Genomic DNA, 16,539 nt, shown 5'->3' on the forward strand with positions numbered 1-16,539 from the left:
GCAAAATGAATAAAACTGAAGTGAACTTAACTGATAGTTTAAAAAAAGCATGAAAACAAATGGAAATGATGAAAAATGATGGATATTACCTTGTGCTGAGATATCTGATCTTCCAGCTTAGAAGTCTCAGTGCCTATTGGCTCAGAGTTGGCGAGGTGTTTCTCTGTGGCTGACAGCCACTCGCTCAGCGGCTCCAGAGTCTCATGGAACTGCTGAGTCACCACTAAGATGCTCTCTAGTTGTTTGTGCCTGGAGATTGAAATCATACCAACCAACAGACTTACTCCTACTGGTCATTAGAAAGAATGCACCTTCGCTTTTAAATATTGAGGATCCACCCATCTTTTATATGCAGTCTATGGTTTTACATTGCAGTGTTTATACTAACCTGTTTTCAGCCTTCTTGAGAAGCGTGTCCCACCTCTGTCCCAGGCATTCAATCTCTTTTGCCACTTTCTCCTTATCCACAGACTCTGCCAGTTCAGCAACCTTCCCTCCCTCCTTTTTTATTAGCTCCACTGTCGGCTTTCGGTCGTCCAGCAGTCTCTGTAAGAGCTGTCAAAGGCAAACAAAGAAAGAGAGTCATTGGGTGCCTTTTCATTGCTTTATTTTGAAGAAAAAAAAAAAACCCAGTAAATTTACCCAACAAAAAAGAAGTGCTCTTTAAACACAAAGCTTTGTGTACCACACTTGTTTTTAACAATTAATTTATTTATTTATTTATTAACCTTTATTTAACCAGGAAGATCCCATTGAGATTAAAAACCTCTTTTTCAAGGGAGACCTGGCCAAGATAGGCAGCAGCAGATGTCTCACAGTTACAGAAATTACTCAAACACAGGCAGCAACAACACACATGCAACAATAAGTGAAAGAATACAAATAAAATAAAAATAAAATTCAATAAAATTCAAATAAAATAAAAAGTCAGTTAAAATTTTATTTAATGCCAATTAAATAAAATTAATGGCGGGGCCAATGTTAAGCAAACATGAAGTATTGAAGTGCTAACATTAAAACAGACTTCAATGTGTTTTCTCTTTGTGTGAATCTGTGATTGCACCACTGGCTTACCTTCTGCTCTTGTATCTGTGCCTTCACCACTTTGAACTCGGCAGACGGAGGTTTTTGATTGGCCACGAGCTCCTCCGTGTCAGTCAACCAGCTGAGTAGGGACTCCAGAGCATCCTGGAACTGGCCACAGTGCAAGAGGGCTTCGTGCAGCTGGGCTGAACGCTCAGCAATCTGCAGACCAAATGGTAAATATAGATGTCACCTGTTTTAAGGGCCAAGGTCAAGTCTTCATATTTTCACAATGGAAAAAAAAAACACAAACACGTGTAACCTTTTTGTTGAGGGTATTCCACTTAGAGTTGACACCTTCCAGGTCGTCCTCGAGTTTCTTAGTGCTAGTGCCTTTAGCAGCATTCTGGATCAGACCCTGCCCGAGGGAATTGATGTCTTGAAGCTGGTTCTGCAGTGGATCAATGTCCTCTTTCTGAAAAGCCTAAATAGACATGGAACAAATCATAATGAATATTTTAGAATTGCTCAAAATACAATGTCATTGATCTTCAGGACATTATTTCCTGTGGCCTTGAAAAATCACATTCATACAAATCCAATTAAACTTGCATTATGTGTATGGAAAGAACAGATATTTCCATGAATTCATTCAACAAATCTGGAATTTGAGAAGGTGAATTACAATAATGTCCTGTTTTATAAGTTAGTTCAAAAACAGCTAAAAAAAAAAAGACACACATAAAAATTCATAAATTCAGTGCATAATCCCAGGAAGTTATTTCATTATTCATGTCCAGAGACTACAATCGCCACATCAACACTTTTGGTTAACTTTTAAAAATCCAGCTAACACATTCAACTGTTTAACCAGTTAAGGAGTCATCAGCTTGGTTAATGGTTAAATCCCAGCTGTACACAATCACGCAGACAGACTTCCAGTCTGGCTGCTGAGAAAAACCTCATTCACCCATCGTGTAATCAGATATGTAAGACAAACACCAATCCATCATCCATGAAAAACGTATCTAAAGAGATGCATAATAGTGGTCAAAAGTTCAGAAATGGAGGGAGAAACTATTTTGGGCCACCTGTGGGGTCAATAAGCCCATAGGGTCCATTTCGGGGCACGCAGCAATGGCATTCAGTAAAGCCTCGATCTCTTGCTCCCCTGCGTGCTGGAATGTCTGTATACTTTTAGGCAGACAGGCTTCCAGTGACTGCAGAAACTCCTCCAGCTCCTCCATGCTGTATTTGGATGCCCCTTGTTGTACAGTACCGGGTTGTGTTTGCTGGCAGCTCTCCGTGGGTAGAGTTACAGAGTTTCCGTAAGTCTCAGGCTGTGTCACTACCACACTAACCAACTCACAGTCATCCTGAGATGACACATCCTCTAACAGTTCAGCAGTGGATAGCTCATCATAGTCTGTTAAAGTCCTGGAACGCCATCCAGGGGTGTCATTTTGAGCTCTGGAGGCTGACCCTGAAGATGACTTCCCTGTGGAAGATTTATAATCTCCATTGCTTAGGTTATCCCTTTCATTAACCTTGCTCCCACAGGATTCTGTCTCCTGAACCAAGCTGCTACTGTGGTAAAGAGATTGGTTGTCCCTCACAAGCGAGAAAGGAAAGTCCTCCTGCCCTGAGCTGAGCGATCGCCCTGTTTTCAGGTCCCCAGACACATGCATTGCCTCGGAAGATGAGAAGCTTCTTGTACCGGGGCCTGTTCTTATGTGGGATCTACGACCATGTCGCTCCCTCTCCACAGTAGGGCTGTACAAACCCGAGTCCTCTTCAGATGTCAGTGAGCTGGTCCTACTCTGTCCTCTTTTGCCATTGATCAGGCCAGGCCTCTCCGCACTACCAGAACTCACTGTTCCACTGCGGCTTGCGTATTCGCCCAAATTAGTGGGGGCAAAAGTCCGCCATGACCGCCGATGATGACCGCCATGGTCCTTTTTCTCTCCTCCCTGCAGACGTGACTTCGACATTACTGTGTCATTCACCCTAATAATGTCCCCATTCAGCTTAAGTCCATCAAAGATGGCACGCTCATCTAGCGTGACAGGTTTTCTGGTTTGGATCTCAAATGAGCTAGAAGGAGTGAGAGCTCCATTTCCACACAGGCTGCTGAGGTCTAACGTGCGATGGGTGTAAGGGAGGTTGCCTGTGAAGTGACGGGAAGAAAGACTACCTTTAGAGCCCGAGTCTATTTGCTCATTGAGCCGGACGGTGTCATAAATGGATCTCTGGGGCACATAGCAGTCATCAATGTTCATATCCTCCTCCTCCCCCTTCCCAACACAGGAAGGGTTTTGTCTGAGGCAATCTGGTCTGCTCAGAGGCTTGCCCATACTAAAACAATTGTCACAGCTTACAACAACAAAAAATATAAAGGAGGTATTGAAATCCTTTGAGGTATAAATTTAGTGTATGCTGAGTAGTTTAAAAAGAAGCCAACATGTGGTCAAAGTAACCGTGTGCAAAATAACACTGTTTGTCCTCTCTTAAATGAGAAGCTAACAACTGAACATAAAACATTTCAACTATTTTTTAAATAAAATATTCTCTCAAATTACAAATTCAGCCACAATTAAGATGATCAAACTTCAAAACAAAAGGCTTTGGATATACAAAAATATTCAAACAATATCTCCCAAAAATGCTCGGACTGTAAAACAACTTTATATTCCATAAAAGGAATGAAAGTTCAGTCTTTCAATAAAGTCACCTATTCCAAAAATATATTCCTCTGGGCTCTTCTCCAAGTATTGCCAAATACATAATTACTATTCCTCTGGTAGAAAGTGCTTCCTTTTTCCTGAAATCCTTACAACATCCACGTAAACTTCAGGAAAATCCTCAGTGCAAAGTGAAAATATCCAGAAACAAATCCAGCAGGCTCCACTAAAAACTGCAGGCAGTTCTGAGGAGAGCTAGTACTCCTGGATAAACAAAAAAGCCTGCCCTTCCTCTCCCATCGCTCCCCTCGCACTGACAGACACTCTGCTGGCAGAGGGTTTCATGCCCCGCCCCCGCTCATTATTCAGACAACATCTGCCACAACTCCTTTTGTGCTCTGAGCCGCTCCGGCCCATGTTGATTGGTGGGCATATGACCCTTTTCCCCCCCTGTTTAATTCCCCCTTATGTCCGCACGGCCCATATGACTTCACTTCTAACCCATGTTTGCATCATGACACATACTCTCACTTTTCCCTTTTTTTCCTTCAGTGACTGAGGAAATGAGAAGGGGAAGCAGTACGCACCAGCTCTCACTGTGATGACATCACACTACGCTGAAACACACACACTTTTTTTCCCCGTCTTTTCTCGCTTTGCCCTCTGCTTTCTTCTCGTGGACGGTTGCTGTGGACCCCACAGATATTCTTAATTACAGTGGAATGCTGAGGGAGGCACAGGTCCCAGGTAATTTAACACCGACGGCTCTGCCAAGTGCATGACGCGACTTTTTAATGTCCACTGACCGGGGGTAGGAGAAGAATGCAGGATAGAGAGGAGATAATGAAAAGAGTTTGTATCTGTTTCCTGCATTGTCAGCACCGCAGCAGCTCTGCGTGAATTTCAACAACCCAAACCACGGTTTCCAGTTCTGCACGCTTGAGCAGAGACGGAAAGAGGAAGACGTTAGGGATAAAAAAGCAAAATTTTAAAGCGAGCGTGTGTGAAGCTGGGACAAGTCTGAAAATTTGAATATATGAATACCAATTATTTTTCCTTTTCAGCTGCTACAGGTCTCTTTGTCACTCTTTGTAAGTTACATGTAGCTTTACAACCTGGCAAACTTTTCATAAATTGTGAACACTACATTTTATTTAAGTTCTAAAGACCAAAAGTAGAGGGCACTAAAGGTTGAAGAGGTGGTTTGTTTGTTTTTTAAATTGAGTAAAGCTCTTTTATTATCACCAAAGATGAGCAAACATTATTTAGAGTGCATGTAGTGTGTGTTCGAGGGCGTGTGTGCACTTCTTACAAGGATTACCAAATCTCAGTGATGCTTTGCTTTGCTTTCGTCTCTATCGAGTTATTACTTTTGGCCTGTAAATGGTAAATGGCCTGTATTTGTATAGCGCTTTTTCTAGTCCCTAAGGACCCCAAAGCGCTTTACACAACCAGTCATCCACCCATTCACACACACATTCACACACTGGTGATGGCAAGCTACATTGTAGCCACAGCCACCCTGGGGCGCACTGACAGAGGCGAGGCTGCCGGACACTGGCGTCACCGGGCCTTCTGACCACCACCAGTAGGCAACGGGTGAAGTATCTCGCCCAAGGACACAACGACCGAGACTGTCAAAGCCGGGGCTCGAACCGGCAACCTTCCGATTACAAGGCGAACTCCCAACTCTTGGTTGAGATGGCCTGAAACAACATTTCACTCAAACTCACTGCTTTCACACTAGATGGGTCTTTTTTTTTTTTTTAAATCCTATTGCATCTAAACTTTATGTCTGCTCTCTCCAACACTAGAAACCTTTAATGAGTAAAAACTCAACATAACAACTCCATTACACCGCTCGGCTGGCCCACAGGGGTTTCATGTTTCACATTAATAATAATTTCTCATGACTTTGTGAATAATGAATAATGTGGCTCCAGTGACACTTTTTACAACTATCATCACCTTCAATGAGCTGGAGTAGCTACAGTGTGATTCAGAAGGTAGACATTTGTCTTGACTTGCAAGAGACACTGATGTAATGTCTCAACAGTGAGAAAAAGTTGCCACACCAGCCCCCCACCCGTACAGTTGAGTCACTAAAACATGACCTTGGGTGCACATAAAGACACACAGGGCTTCCAAGCTCCTACACAACTCACGGGAAAACAACAGCAAACACATGAAGTCGAAGACGTCTCATTCGAAACTTGACCTAAAATGGTAACAGCACATGAAAGAAAGGAATCCAAGCGCTGTCTTTCTCTGTTTATTTCTTGCTCACTAGCTGCCAATAAAGTCCACTTAACCAACAGCAAAAAATAGCCTGATTCACTGGATATAAAAAGAAGATGACACAATTATCCAGACTGCTGCTAAATAAAGAAACAACTTCAGGTCCAACACTGATTTGCTGTCCTGGACCGTTCCCCCCCTGATATTGTTACAAATGAGTGTAAAGAGGATTTTCCGCTGACAGCTGAGGCCGTGTATGCCCTCTAAACGCAGAGTGGCAATAAGACAAAGACTTGGGGGGTGAATCACCGTGACAATGCTGCTTAGCAACAACTTGAATCAATCACTTTGTTAATAGCTACCCTGCAAGCTCTTTAAACTAAACTCCACACTAGAAGCAGGCACCTCCGACCTTGCTACCCCAATGATATTTTAATACAAGCATCCCTTGTGGGGGTTGGATGCTCCCCTGTTCGAGTGCAGCTCCCCATTAATTGAGAAAAAACAATCCCTTGACCTACATACAGGACAGATCTGTGTGGTTTGCCTATACACAGCTGTTTACATTGTTTGGGGGATTTTGGTAAATACTAATACTATAAATAAAGAAGGCCTTCATCATTGCACCTCTACAGCAAATATAGGTTAATCTGCTTTTGAATCCACAGGAATTTAGGAGCTTTTAGAATATTTTGCATCCGTCTGTGAACCTTAGTACTGGCTAACCCATGTTTGATCCCTAAGTGATATCAGCAAAGGCACCCATAATTTTGTTAACAATGTGTGAGAGTTCGATTAACTTGAAAACAAACCATTATGTCTGTAAAACTTTCCAATATGCTTAAAGGCCCTACAATAACGCTCCAATACGCTTAAGTCTATCAATTTTACACAATGAATCCAAAAATTACAGGCAAAAGTTGAAATCAAGAATTTATAGACTTTGGGATTAAAGTGTTCATTGGCATAGGCTGTAATTACATAGCAGATAGTTAAAATAATCAACCTATTGATTGATTTAAAAATGCTTCACCAATTGTAATGGACACTTAACTGAGCACAAATACTATATTATTCAGGGGATTTAAAAAATGACAGCAATGTCTTTACCAACAGGGGTCAAAATAACAGACATCGACTTTGAGCTCAGAGCTGCAGATGATCAGGTTGCAATGGTTTGGATCAACCATATCTGTGTTAAGAGAGGAAGATGCAGGCTCAGCGTCATCATAAAATCAAGCAACACCCTGCTGGCAGCCACCTGGCTATGACGGCCCTTCCCTTTTGCCCCATCACTGCATATGGAGCCCTAGCTCTTTTGTTGACACCAGATGCCCTAAATGAACCAGGAGTCCCCAGAGGATTGTGTGCTCAGTGTGCTGGTATAATTTCTCCTGTGCGAGGTTCTGTGGGTAGACAGCATGTATATGTAGGTTTTAAAAGTTGTTCTTTTTTTTCTTTAAACTAACGGAATCCAGATTTAGGCTTAAAATTAAAGCAGGATTCCAATTAAATCTATGTAGATCACAACTACAGTTCCCTCAAAGTGCTCTATACTGTAAGGTAAAGACCTAAGAATAACTAAGAAAACCACAATGAGACAATCCTCTGTGAGCAAGCACAGTGGAAACAAAAAACTCCCCTTTACAGGAAAAACCCTCCAACAAAAAAATAGATCATTCTTAACTCATTTTTTTGTGAAGCACTTAATCCACTATTGTAAAATGAAAATTTTTACTTTAATGCTTAAAATGTAATTTTAGCAGGAATATCAGATATATTATATATATTGTTATAGATATTGTTGAATTTATTATATTATATTCAGTGTTGCTAGAAATTAGTTTGAAAATATTAAGCTTTAACTTTATTTTGGAGGGCTTACATCCGAAACAAAATCGTTAGAGTAGAAACTGACAAAAACCCAGCACACATGATAAGATATCAAATGTCTACTGCTTTTCCAAAAGTAAAAAGTGAATGCAAGGCACAAAAATTGAGATTTTTTTATGATCATAGGAAATTACTGACTTTTGAAATAAGCTAGATGTATGAGGAGGTATAAAGTTCCTTACAACAATGATCATCAGCTTTACTACTGTAGCAACACTGATTCCCGGAAATCACAAACCAAAAAGGTGCAGATATACTGTGGTTTAATGTGTTAAAAATGCCATATTATCAGGCAAAAAAACTGAAAATAAAGCCTCAGATCAGGACAAACATACCTTAAAAGCCTCAAGCTGCTGGTTGATCACTTCTGTCTCCATGCTGACTGGCTCCTGGGACGCCTCCTTGTCCACAGCTCTGCAGAGTTTATCTTCCATTTGATTGAGTTTACCATACAGCTCCTCTAGCTTTGTAAGAGTACTCTGCACCTGGACCTCTCTTCCTTTGGCTCTGTCTAACAGTTTGCCACACTGCTTACTCAGAGCATGCAGATCTCTCTTCAGGCCCAGAAGGTCAGGTGAGGGTTCAGACTCTAACATCTTCTTACAGCTGTCTCCAGCATTGGCTGTGTTAGCCATGAGCTCTCGCAGCTTAGTCACAAAACTCTGAATGCTGTCCTGCTGTTCTTTAAGAGTGTCCAAATTGAGATCCACTGGGGACATGCTGTCTAGCTCATCATCCAGCTCTGTGAACTGTGCAAACATCTCGCGGATGTTGTTTTGAAACTGTCCGATACCCTGCAGTTTACCCTCCAATGCTTGACATGTCTCCTCCAGTTTCTTATTAAGGTTGCTGTAGTCCTTTTCTATGCTGTCTGCCTGTAGTAAGAGGTCTGTCACTCCTTCAGCATCTGGGACATCCACCACAAGGTCCTTGGCCAAGGCCTTCATGTGCTCTACTTGATTCTGCACAGCCTCTAAACTCTTGTGTTGGGCTTTCATGTTGGTTAGGCTCTTGTTGCTGTGTGCCTGAACTCCCTGTGTTTCATAGGCATCCACTTGCTTCTTAGCTCCCTCAAGCTGAGTCTTTGCCTCTTTGCACGCATCATTAAATTCCTTTACTGTGTGCGAGATCTTCTCTGAAGATTCCCTTTTGCTCTGCAGACTTTCCACTATATTGTCTACTCTTTTGCCAGTGCTAGCCTTCTCTTCTTTTATAGCGTCAGTGTCTGTGTTGGCCACTTCAAGAAGGCTATCTGCAGCTGCGTTGAGCTGCTCCACCAACCCTCTGTGCTTATCAACATCCTTCTGGAGAGCTTTCAACTGAGAAATGGAAGTCTCCACAGCAGCAGGATCAACGGTGAGCTTGACTCGACCCTCGCTAGCCTCACACTCCTGAATCCAAGAGTTAAGCTTCTCCGCATGCTCCTGATACTTCAGTGATCTCATCAGAGCAGTTTGGAGTTTGTCAGCCTGCTCTGCGGAGCTCTTCTTCACTTCTTCCCAGTTGGATGAGAGGGTAGTAAGCTGACCTTGTAGTGCTAACTTCTCTGCACCATCAATGTTGTGCAGAAGCATCTCTCCCTCTCCAATGATTGTATTAAAAGCTTTCTCATGTTCACCGAGAGCCTTCTGGAGTTTACTGTGCTCCTCCACAGTTTGTTGCAGAACCTCCACTTTGGCAGAGATGGGTTTGGGCTTCGATTGGTCCTGGAGCTTCTCACCCAGCCATGACTGTAAATCTCTGGAAGTCTGATGAAACTGCTGAGAACTGGCAAAGGTGGAGTTTAACTGTTCAATTCTTTTTGCTGGAACAGAGAAATATGGAAAACATATTCAGTAAGTTGATCAACACCAGCGATAAAGTGAGTTTTATACAATATAACCAAACAGATTTTAATTTTCAGGACACTAACCTGCTTTCTCTTCCAACTGCTTAAAAGGCTTGCAAACACTCTCCAGCTGCCTTGCGAGGTCTGCTTTGAGGTAGTCCTCAGTCACCATCGCTGTGAGCTCTTCATTGATGGCCTCAGCCTCCTTCAGCTTCTTCTTCTCCTCTCGCAGCTGAGCCGAGATGTTCTGGGCATCCTCCAACTGCTTCTTCACAGCATCAGGTTGCGTGCTGAGGCCCTGATGGTTTGTGAGCTGACTCTCCAGGTGAGTGGCAGTGTTACTGAGGCTCCTCAGTAACTCCTGAAACTTTCCGGTTTTCACCACTGCCTGATCAATAAGGCTGTCTCGCTGGTCCAGCTGTCCTGTGAGGCCTGCCCACTTCTGAGTGACTGCAGCAAGCTGCTCGTTCACCAGCTTCCCACTCGAAGGGTCCTGATCACCTGATGAGCTTAGGATGGCGGAGGCAGCTTCCTCGAGTTGTTCATATTGAGGTTTGCGGCTCTTAAACTCATTCTGGAGGATCTGGGGGATAGAGAAAGAATATCAGATGACGATGAGCACACCTTAAGAAATCCTCAGGAAATGCTCAGTGAAAATGAGTCAAAGGCGCCATTCTAACCTGGACTTGTTGCTTCTGCATTTTAAGCATGTTCGGGTCTATGGAGAGGGGTCCAAGGACACTCATCATCAGCTCCTTCTCTGAAAGCCACTGACCAAGCTGCTGCTCTGTTGTTTGGAAGATGTCCAGATTCTTGTTGGACTGCTCCAGGTGCTGCTTCCTCTCCTCAACAGAGCCACTGATGTCTGCCCAGGCAGCATCTGAACAGGAGGACAGAACAATCACACCAATGTCCATTAGTCAGCACAACAGCACCTTTATGTCCTCTGTCCCACTGTTCTCCTAGCAAGCCTCCCACCTATTCACAACCTGGCACAACACATGTGTTAATTTAACCAGTGTACCGGGGGAAGGGACTGAGGTAGGCTCACATTTTGATAAATGAATTTATTAAATGCAACATTAGAAGTCAACATAGACACATAGACATAAACAACACGAGGCCATTTGAAGCCAACACCACGGACCACACCTATTTCTGCCAGCATCTGCTTCCATTTTGCTGCCTCGGGTGAGTTTGGATGAGTCTTAATCAAGTCGAGAAGCTTCTCTCTGAGCTTGTGAAGCGCCTCTTGTTTTTGCTTCATGTTGTCTTCAAATGCCTGAAAGAGCAAAACAAATCATAAATACCTAATGATTTCTTTTAAGATTGTCCAATGGCTATCGTATTCACAGTGAGAACCACCTGCAGTTTTGTTATATAATTAAATGTAACACTCCACGTGGAGAGCAGCAACACTTTTTGTACCTTCTGCTGTTCAAGCTGTGTTTTCACCGAGTCTTTCTCTGTGGCTGCACTGTTCCAGGACTGTGCGGTCTTTTTCATGTCCTTCAGCCACAGCATCATGTCATCTGTCTCCTTCTGGGCCTCTTTCACCTTCTGCAACAAACTACTCAGCTGTGCTGAGCGATTCTCCAGCGTTTCTCCGAGGTCCGTGTACCCCACATTGATGGAAGACATGTTCTGCTGAATAACCATCAGCTCTGAGGATATGAAAAATAATCTCACTGTTATAATTTTATTTTTTCCAGACATTTATAGTCAGCATGAGATATTAATAATAGTAATACATTAGCAACATGCTATATGGTATAGGACAGTGTATTCAGAATATGAGGACATTTCTTATTGTCTTTTTTCTTTAACTAATAGTTGTAATCTGAAGATACTTAGAGGTTATTTACGCAGCATGGACCACATACACTCTGATGACAAAGCAGCACCCACATACACACTTCATTACCTTTGTTGGTTAGGTAGGTATGGCTTGCTGGACCATCACCATTAGTAAGAGCTGATGCAAAGACATGAAACAAAGCTTATGTTAGGAACAAGCAGCTGGACCAGAACTCATGGCACCAGATCCTTCAATGATCTTTAACAGTTAGTAATTAAACAACACTCAGAAGACAACCCAAACACTACCCATCTGATTCAGTTTTATGACTCATATACACGAGTCTATGTGTGCTGATGTTTACCCGACTTGTTGGGAGTCTTTGTCTTGGTAGGTGATGTGAGGAAAGTAATCAAGTTGCACAGCGTCGATCCTTTAGTGTTCAGGTCTTGGACAATGGGGCCTTTGGATGTCCATTCATCTAGTAATCCCTGATAAAACATTCATTATATGTCATTTAGAAGATAGATAGATAGATGGGTAGATGGACAGACAGACAGATCTTTTTATCTTTTCTGTGAAGAAAACAGTCTCTCTGCTGGACAGCGCACTGTTTCACTCTTAGATATGTCCTGTATAGATACCAACTATTTAGCTGTCATTAGCAGGCAGAGTAAGCACATTTGGGTAGTTTGGACTTTAAGGAGACTCGGACTATAATCTACTAAAACGTAGTAACTACCTATTGCAAAACCCATGAATTCCAAACTGCTGTGTCAGTGTGTAAACAGCAGTGACTTCTGTTCCAGCACCTTAACTGCAGTAAGATAAAACACATATAAAAATAACACTCTCTCTAAAATATACTTTGTATTTATCTCATGACTCACGGTGACTATCTGCAGGTCGCTCTCCAGAGTTTTCTCACTGCTGCTTGGCTGATCTGCAGGTACTTTGTCATTAGCCTCCTCCAGCCACTTAGTGAGAGCGCTAGCTGCAGATCTGAACTCTCCCAGCTGGTCCTGACAAGATGACAGTTCCTCTTCCCTGCAAGCAGGCGTGAGGAATCAGTCAGAGTTTGCATCCATTTGAATATTACAAACAATGCACAAATGTTAAAGTTAATAAAAAGAACTCAAAATTAAGAGTTAAAAATAGCAAAACCCTGTTCTTCCAGACTTACTTTTCTTTGATGGTGTCTTTAAAGGTGCTGAAAACATTTGAGAGATTGTCCAGCTTGCTCTGAATTTGGGCTTTGTTTCCATCAGGGCTTATTTCAGACAGTTCCTTGGACAAAGTCTGCAGCTTCTCCAAATCACCAGCATATTCAGCCATATCAGCTTTGGTGTTCTGCAGAAAAATATCATCTGTCAGCTAATCTGTGCATGATGAAATTAGATTAGTGAGAAAATAGTCAAAATTTTTAAACGCACCTGCATTAGCTGAGACAGTTCATTGAAAGTTTTCCCTGGGCCGTCTGTTTCGTGCAGGTCCTGTGAGCGCTTCAAAACAAACTGCTGGACTTTTTCGGCTACATTCTCAAACTGCTCTACCTTTTCTTTCAGCTTCTCCAGAGTAGCAATTTTTTGCCTGTGCTGATCACACGCATCAGAGAAGCGCTGGGAGAGAGAGTCCATCTTAGACTGCAGAAGCGCGGCAGCAGAGGGATCAGCCGTCTCCACAAACTTCTTCACCTTGGCTTTCATGGCTGAGATGCTGCTCTGGCGACTTGCTATGTCCTGCTCTAAAGCCTTAAACAAAAAAAAAAAGATTGAAAACAGTAAAGTTTTATTAGATTATTAAAATAAATATGAAGCTGGTACGAAATTTTAGCATTATTAGAGCGCTGAAATGTTGACCAAAAAAACCACATACTGCTTCTTTGCTCAGGATGCCTCCAAGAGATGCAGAGTCCAAGGTTATTTGCCCTTTTTCTTCCACACTGGCCTCAACTCCCTCCATCCATCCCATCATCTCATCCAAGCCATCCTGAACACTCATAGAGCGAGTCAGGGTGATCTGCAGCTTCTCATTTCGATCGCTTACAGACTTGGAAAGGTTGTCGTAACGCTCCACTATGTCATCTAAAACGCACGAAAACAAATCAGGTTCTGCTTAAAACAGGATCATGTCTCGCTGTCTGGAACACACCATAAGGTAAACATTTCAAACTAAGGTAGAAACATATTTGGCTTTTATGAGTTTGTTTAGGCTATAATGTTGGCAAAGGACATCCATTAGCTTTTTGGTTGAGGTAACAGCATTTTAAGTACATGCCAAGAAACCAATAACTGGGGAAAAATGAACACAAATGATTCAAAAGCCATGAATCACACTGATAACATTTTTCTGTTGTAGTAAAGTAATGGTGAACTCTTTGTGGTATGTTGACACCAACCTAGCTGGATAAATCATGGCTTTCTTTTTTACATTAACACAGTGCTCGATTAGTATTTCACAGGGCAGTTTAAAATATGTAAAATTTTCCAAAACTACTTCCAAATTATTTAACTGTCTGCTGCCTTTCAAGTTACTTATTTAAAAGGTCTAAATCTGAACAGCAGGAATTTGGGTGTCCCTTCAGCCCTGAGTAGCTTTTCCAGACCATGGATTAGGCCCAGACTAAAAGAACAAGTAGTGCAGACTTTCATTAAAAAAGTTTATAGTCTAGGACACTAGGTGCAGCTGACTTTTATTTTTCTCACCTACTGTCTCCTGGATCTCATCTGGATTGCTCAGAAGGTCACCTTCAGATGTTATTAAAGACTCAGCTGTTTTACGTAAAGAATCAATAGCAGTCTGGTGCCCCATCATCTGACCTTGTAAAACCTGGAGATTAATAAATAGTGACAAGAAAGGTAAAAAAAACAAAAAACAATCCTCATAAATACATGCTCTGTTTCTACAAAATCTACTCTTTTTATATAGCGTACTTGATGATAATAACCTCAGAGCGATCGTGCCTGGGTTTAATATTGGTTAGTTGAATCCACCTATGTGACTTCACAATTACTCTTAGAGAAGTGCTTAGAATTTCTGCAGTGATTTCAAGTCCAAGCCCAAAGTACTGTGTTTCTTGGTTGGCTCACAGGCAGCTCTTATCTGTGCATATTTATCCTGTAAGTCACTACCTCGCTACAGAGAAATGTTGAAACTAGCTGCAGCCAAAGCCTTGACAGAGACAGCTCTGTCAGCCCAGTTCGTTATCTTCTCGTAGGAGTATGCGCACTACAAATGACCAAAGTTAAACTATTCACATGTGGGTTTGAGTTTAAACGCAAAGCTAAAAATAACTTTGTTGCACTTAAGTCAGTGGAAACACTGTATATGGCGAGGCAAGGTCTATTGCCCTTATAACCCCTATAACTGTCACGTCTAAACAAGGCTGTTCCTTCTGTCTGTGCTTGGATTGCGCCTAACCTTTAGAGTTGACGCCGAGTTGATGAAAGCTATAATGAGGATAAATAACACAAAAAATAACATAAAAAAATGTCTAAAAGTATCTTTTCACATGAATTCTCTTTGGCCTCGATAACAAGGGATAACAATGAGATTAAAGAAAAAAATACCACAGGGTTGAAACAAATCTCGGCTTTTCAACACAACATTCTTGACTTGACTGTAAACTCTTAGGCCTAATTAGTTCAGCTTTTTGCTGCGGTTCTTGCCTTGGTGTCCTCCAGCTGTTTCTGTAGCGTTTGAGGGTCAGCTGCTATGGCCTCTGATTGCTGCTTTCTCGCCTCCTCCTCTGAGCTGTTGAGCCACTTCAAAAGACCGGTGCTTGAGTCGTCATACTTTTTGTACTTGTCAACCACGTCTTTGAGGTTGTTGCCAAGCAGATTGCACTGTGACAAAAGAAAAATAGATTCACTTTGGTTGTTTAAATAAAAGAATAATAGCAAAAATAACTGACCATAAGATCTCGATCTCAAAAAGCCATTTTCACAGTAAAGTTAACTAAAAGAGGTGCTGCAGTTTTACTTATATTATAAAATAATATTTTCAAATCTAATTTCAATCAATGTTTTCTGTTATTTATTCCACTGTAATTCCAACTAGGACAGCTCTAAACTTTCTGTGCAGCAAATCAGCTTCATGTTAAACTACATCAACTTTAACCTTAACCTTATATACATTTAAATAAAAATTAATTTGCCATTTAAAACTTTTTTTGGTGTTTATTTTTTATTAGGACAGATGCTGCCACACAGTGGGAAAAATAAGCCATTACGCCCATTCTGATCAGCTGCATACTAAATACCTGTGAGTGTAGTGTTTTATATCGACTGGCTGCTGAATCTAGTTTATCCTTGACAGCAGAACAGGTCCCTGAAGTATCCACATGCAGCAGCGGATTCTTAGCTGCCGGGTCAGCTGATCCAAATGCCTTAGCCACGTCCAGGACTTTCTGTCCCGAAATAGTGATGAAGCGAAGGTCCCCTTTGTGGGAAATCACATCCTCCGAGAAGCTTTTCTGTCGCTGAAGGTTATCACTGAGGATATTAAGGGAGCTTGCAGGTGCTCCCAGTTCCAAAATCTCTTCTTCAGCCTGGTTTAACCAGTTTTCAAACTCCTCACAGTCGTCCTGGAACTTCTTCAGCTCCTCCTGGACACACTGCACCTGCTTCATCTGCTGCTCAGCCTGAGTCAGGGACGTCTCATAGCGCTCCTTTAGCTCTTGGATGTTCTTCTGCAAAGCCTCCTTCTCCTGTGGAGACAGCACGTTGGCTTGCTTGTCAAGCATAGCCTGAGCTGACTGGGTGGCCATGATCAGATCCTGCTGCTGGGACAGAATCTCCTGGTGATGGGCCTATGGTCACAATTATAGCAAAACATGTTATTAGTATGCCATAAGATATTTTAGACATTTTTGAGACCTTAAGTGTAGTCTTATCTATTTTTTAATGTTTTGAAAACACTCAGAGGCATTTCTTGTCTCCACCATCTCTTTAATACACGTTATATTTCAGTTATTAAGACAGCTTCATGTTTTCAGTCTAGTAATCTTAATATTGTGAGCTGTTAGGAAAAATGGTATGAATCACTATTGAAAATAAATAAATAAACTCCAACAAACT

General features: G+C 41.9%; 1 protein-coding gene across 6 annotated transcripts in view; it reads right to left on the minus strand.

Moving 5' to 3' along the window:
* Window positions 1-16,539, minus strand: part of dst (dystonin) — a 103,945-nt gene that overhangs the window by 22,490 nt on the left and 64,916 nt on the right. For all 6 annotated transcript variants that reach the window (XM_076891734.1, XM_076891733.1, XM_076891738.1 and 3 more), the window contains 18 exons: window positions 15,723-16,271; window positions 15,130-15,306; window positions 14,167-14,290; window positions 13,337-13,545; window positions 12,895-13,212; window positions 12,645-12,811; window positions 12,352-12,508; window positions 11,826-11,952; window positions 11,588-11,638; window positions 11,092-11,327; window positions 10,816-10,945; window positions 10,344-10,543; window positions 9,748-10,246; window positions 8,171-9,639; window positions 1,346-1,507; window positions 1,075-1,245; window positions 389-555; window positions 90-249 (listed from right to left, as the gene is read on the minus strand). In XM_076891734.1, the coding sequence (XP_076747849.1) occupies window positions 90-249; window positions 389-555; window positions 1,075-1,245; window positions 1,346-1,507; window positions 8,171-9,639; window positions 9,748-10,246; window positions 10,344-10,543; window positions 10,816-10,945; window positions 11,092-11,327; window positions 11,588-11,638; window positions 11,826-11,952; window positions 12,352-12,508; window positions 12,645-12,811; window positions 12,895-13,212; window positions 13,337-13,545; window positions 14,167-14,290; window positions 15,130-15,306; window positions 15,723-16,271 (5,073 nt within the window). The remainder of the gene's footprint in view (window positions 1-89; window positions 250-388; window positions 556-1,074; window positions 1,246-1,345; window positions 1,508-8,170; window positions 9,640-9,747; window positions 10,247-10,343; window positions 10,544-10,815; window positions 10,946-11,091; window positions 11,328-11,587; window positions 11,639-11,825; window positions 11,953-12,351; window positions 12,509-12,644; window positions 12,812-12,894; window positions 13,213-13,336; window positions 13,546-14,166; window positions 14,291-15,129; window positions 15,307-15,722; window positions 16,272-16,539) is intronic.

Source organism: Maylandia zebra, linkage group LG13 (assembly GCF_041146795.1).
Source record: "Maylandia zebra isolate NMK-2024a linkage group LG13, Mzebra_GT3a, whole genome shotgun sequence".
Classification (NCBI taxonomy): domain Eukaryota; kingdom Metazoa; phylum Chordata; class Actinopteri; order Cichliformes; family Cichlidae; genus Maylandia; species Maylandia zebra.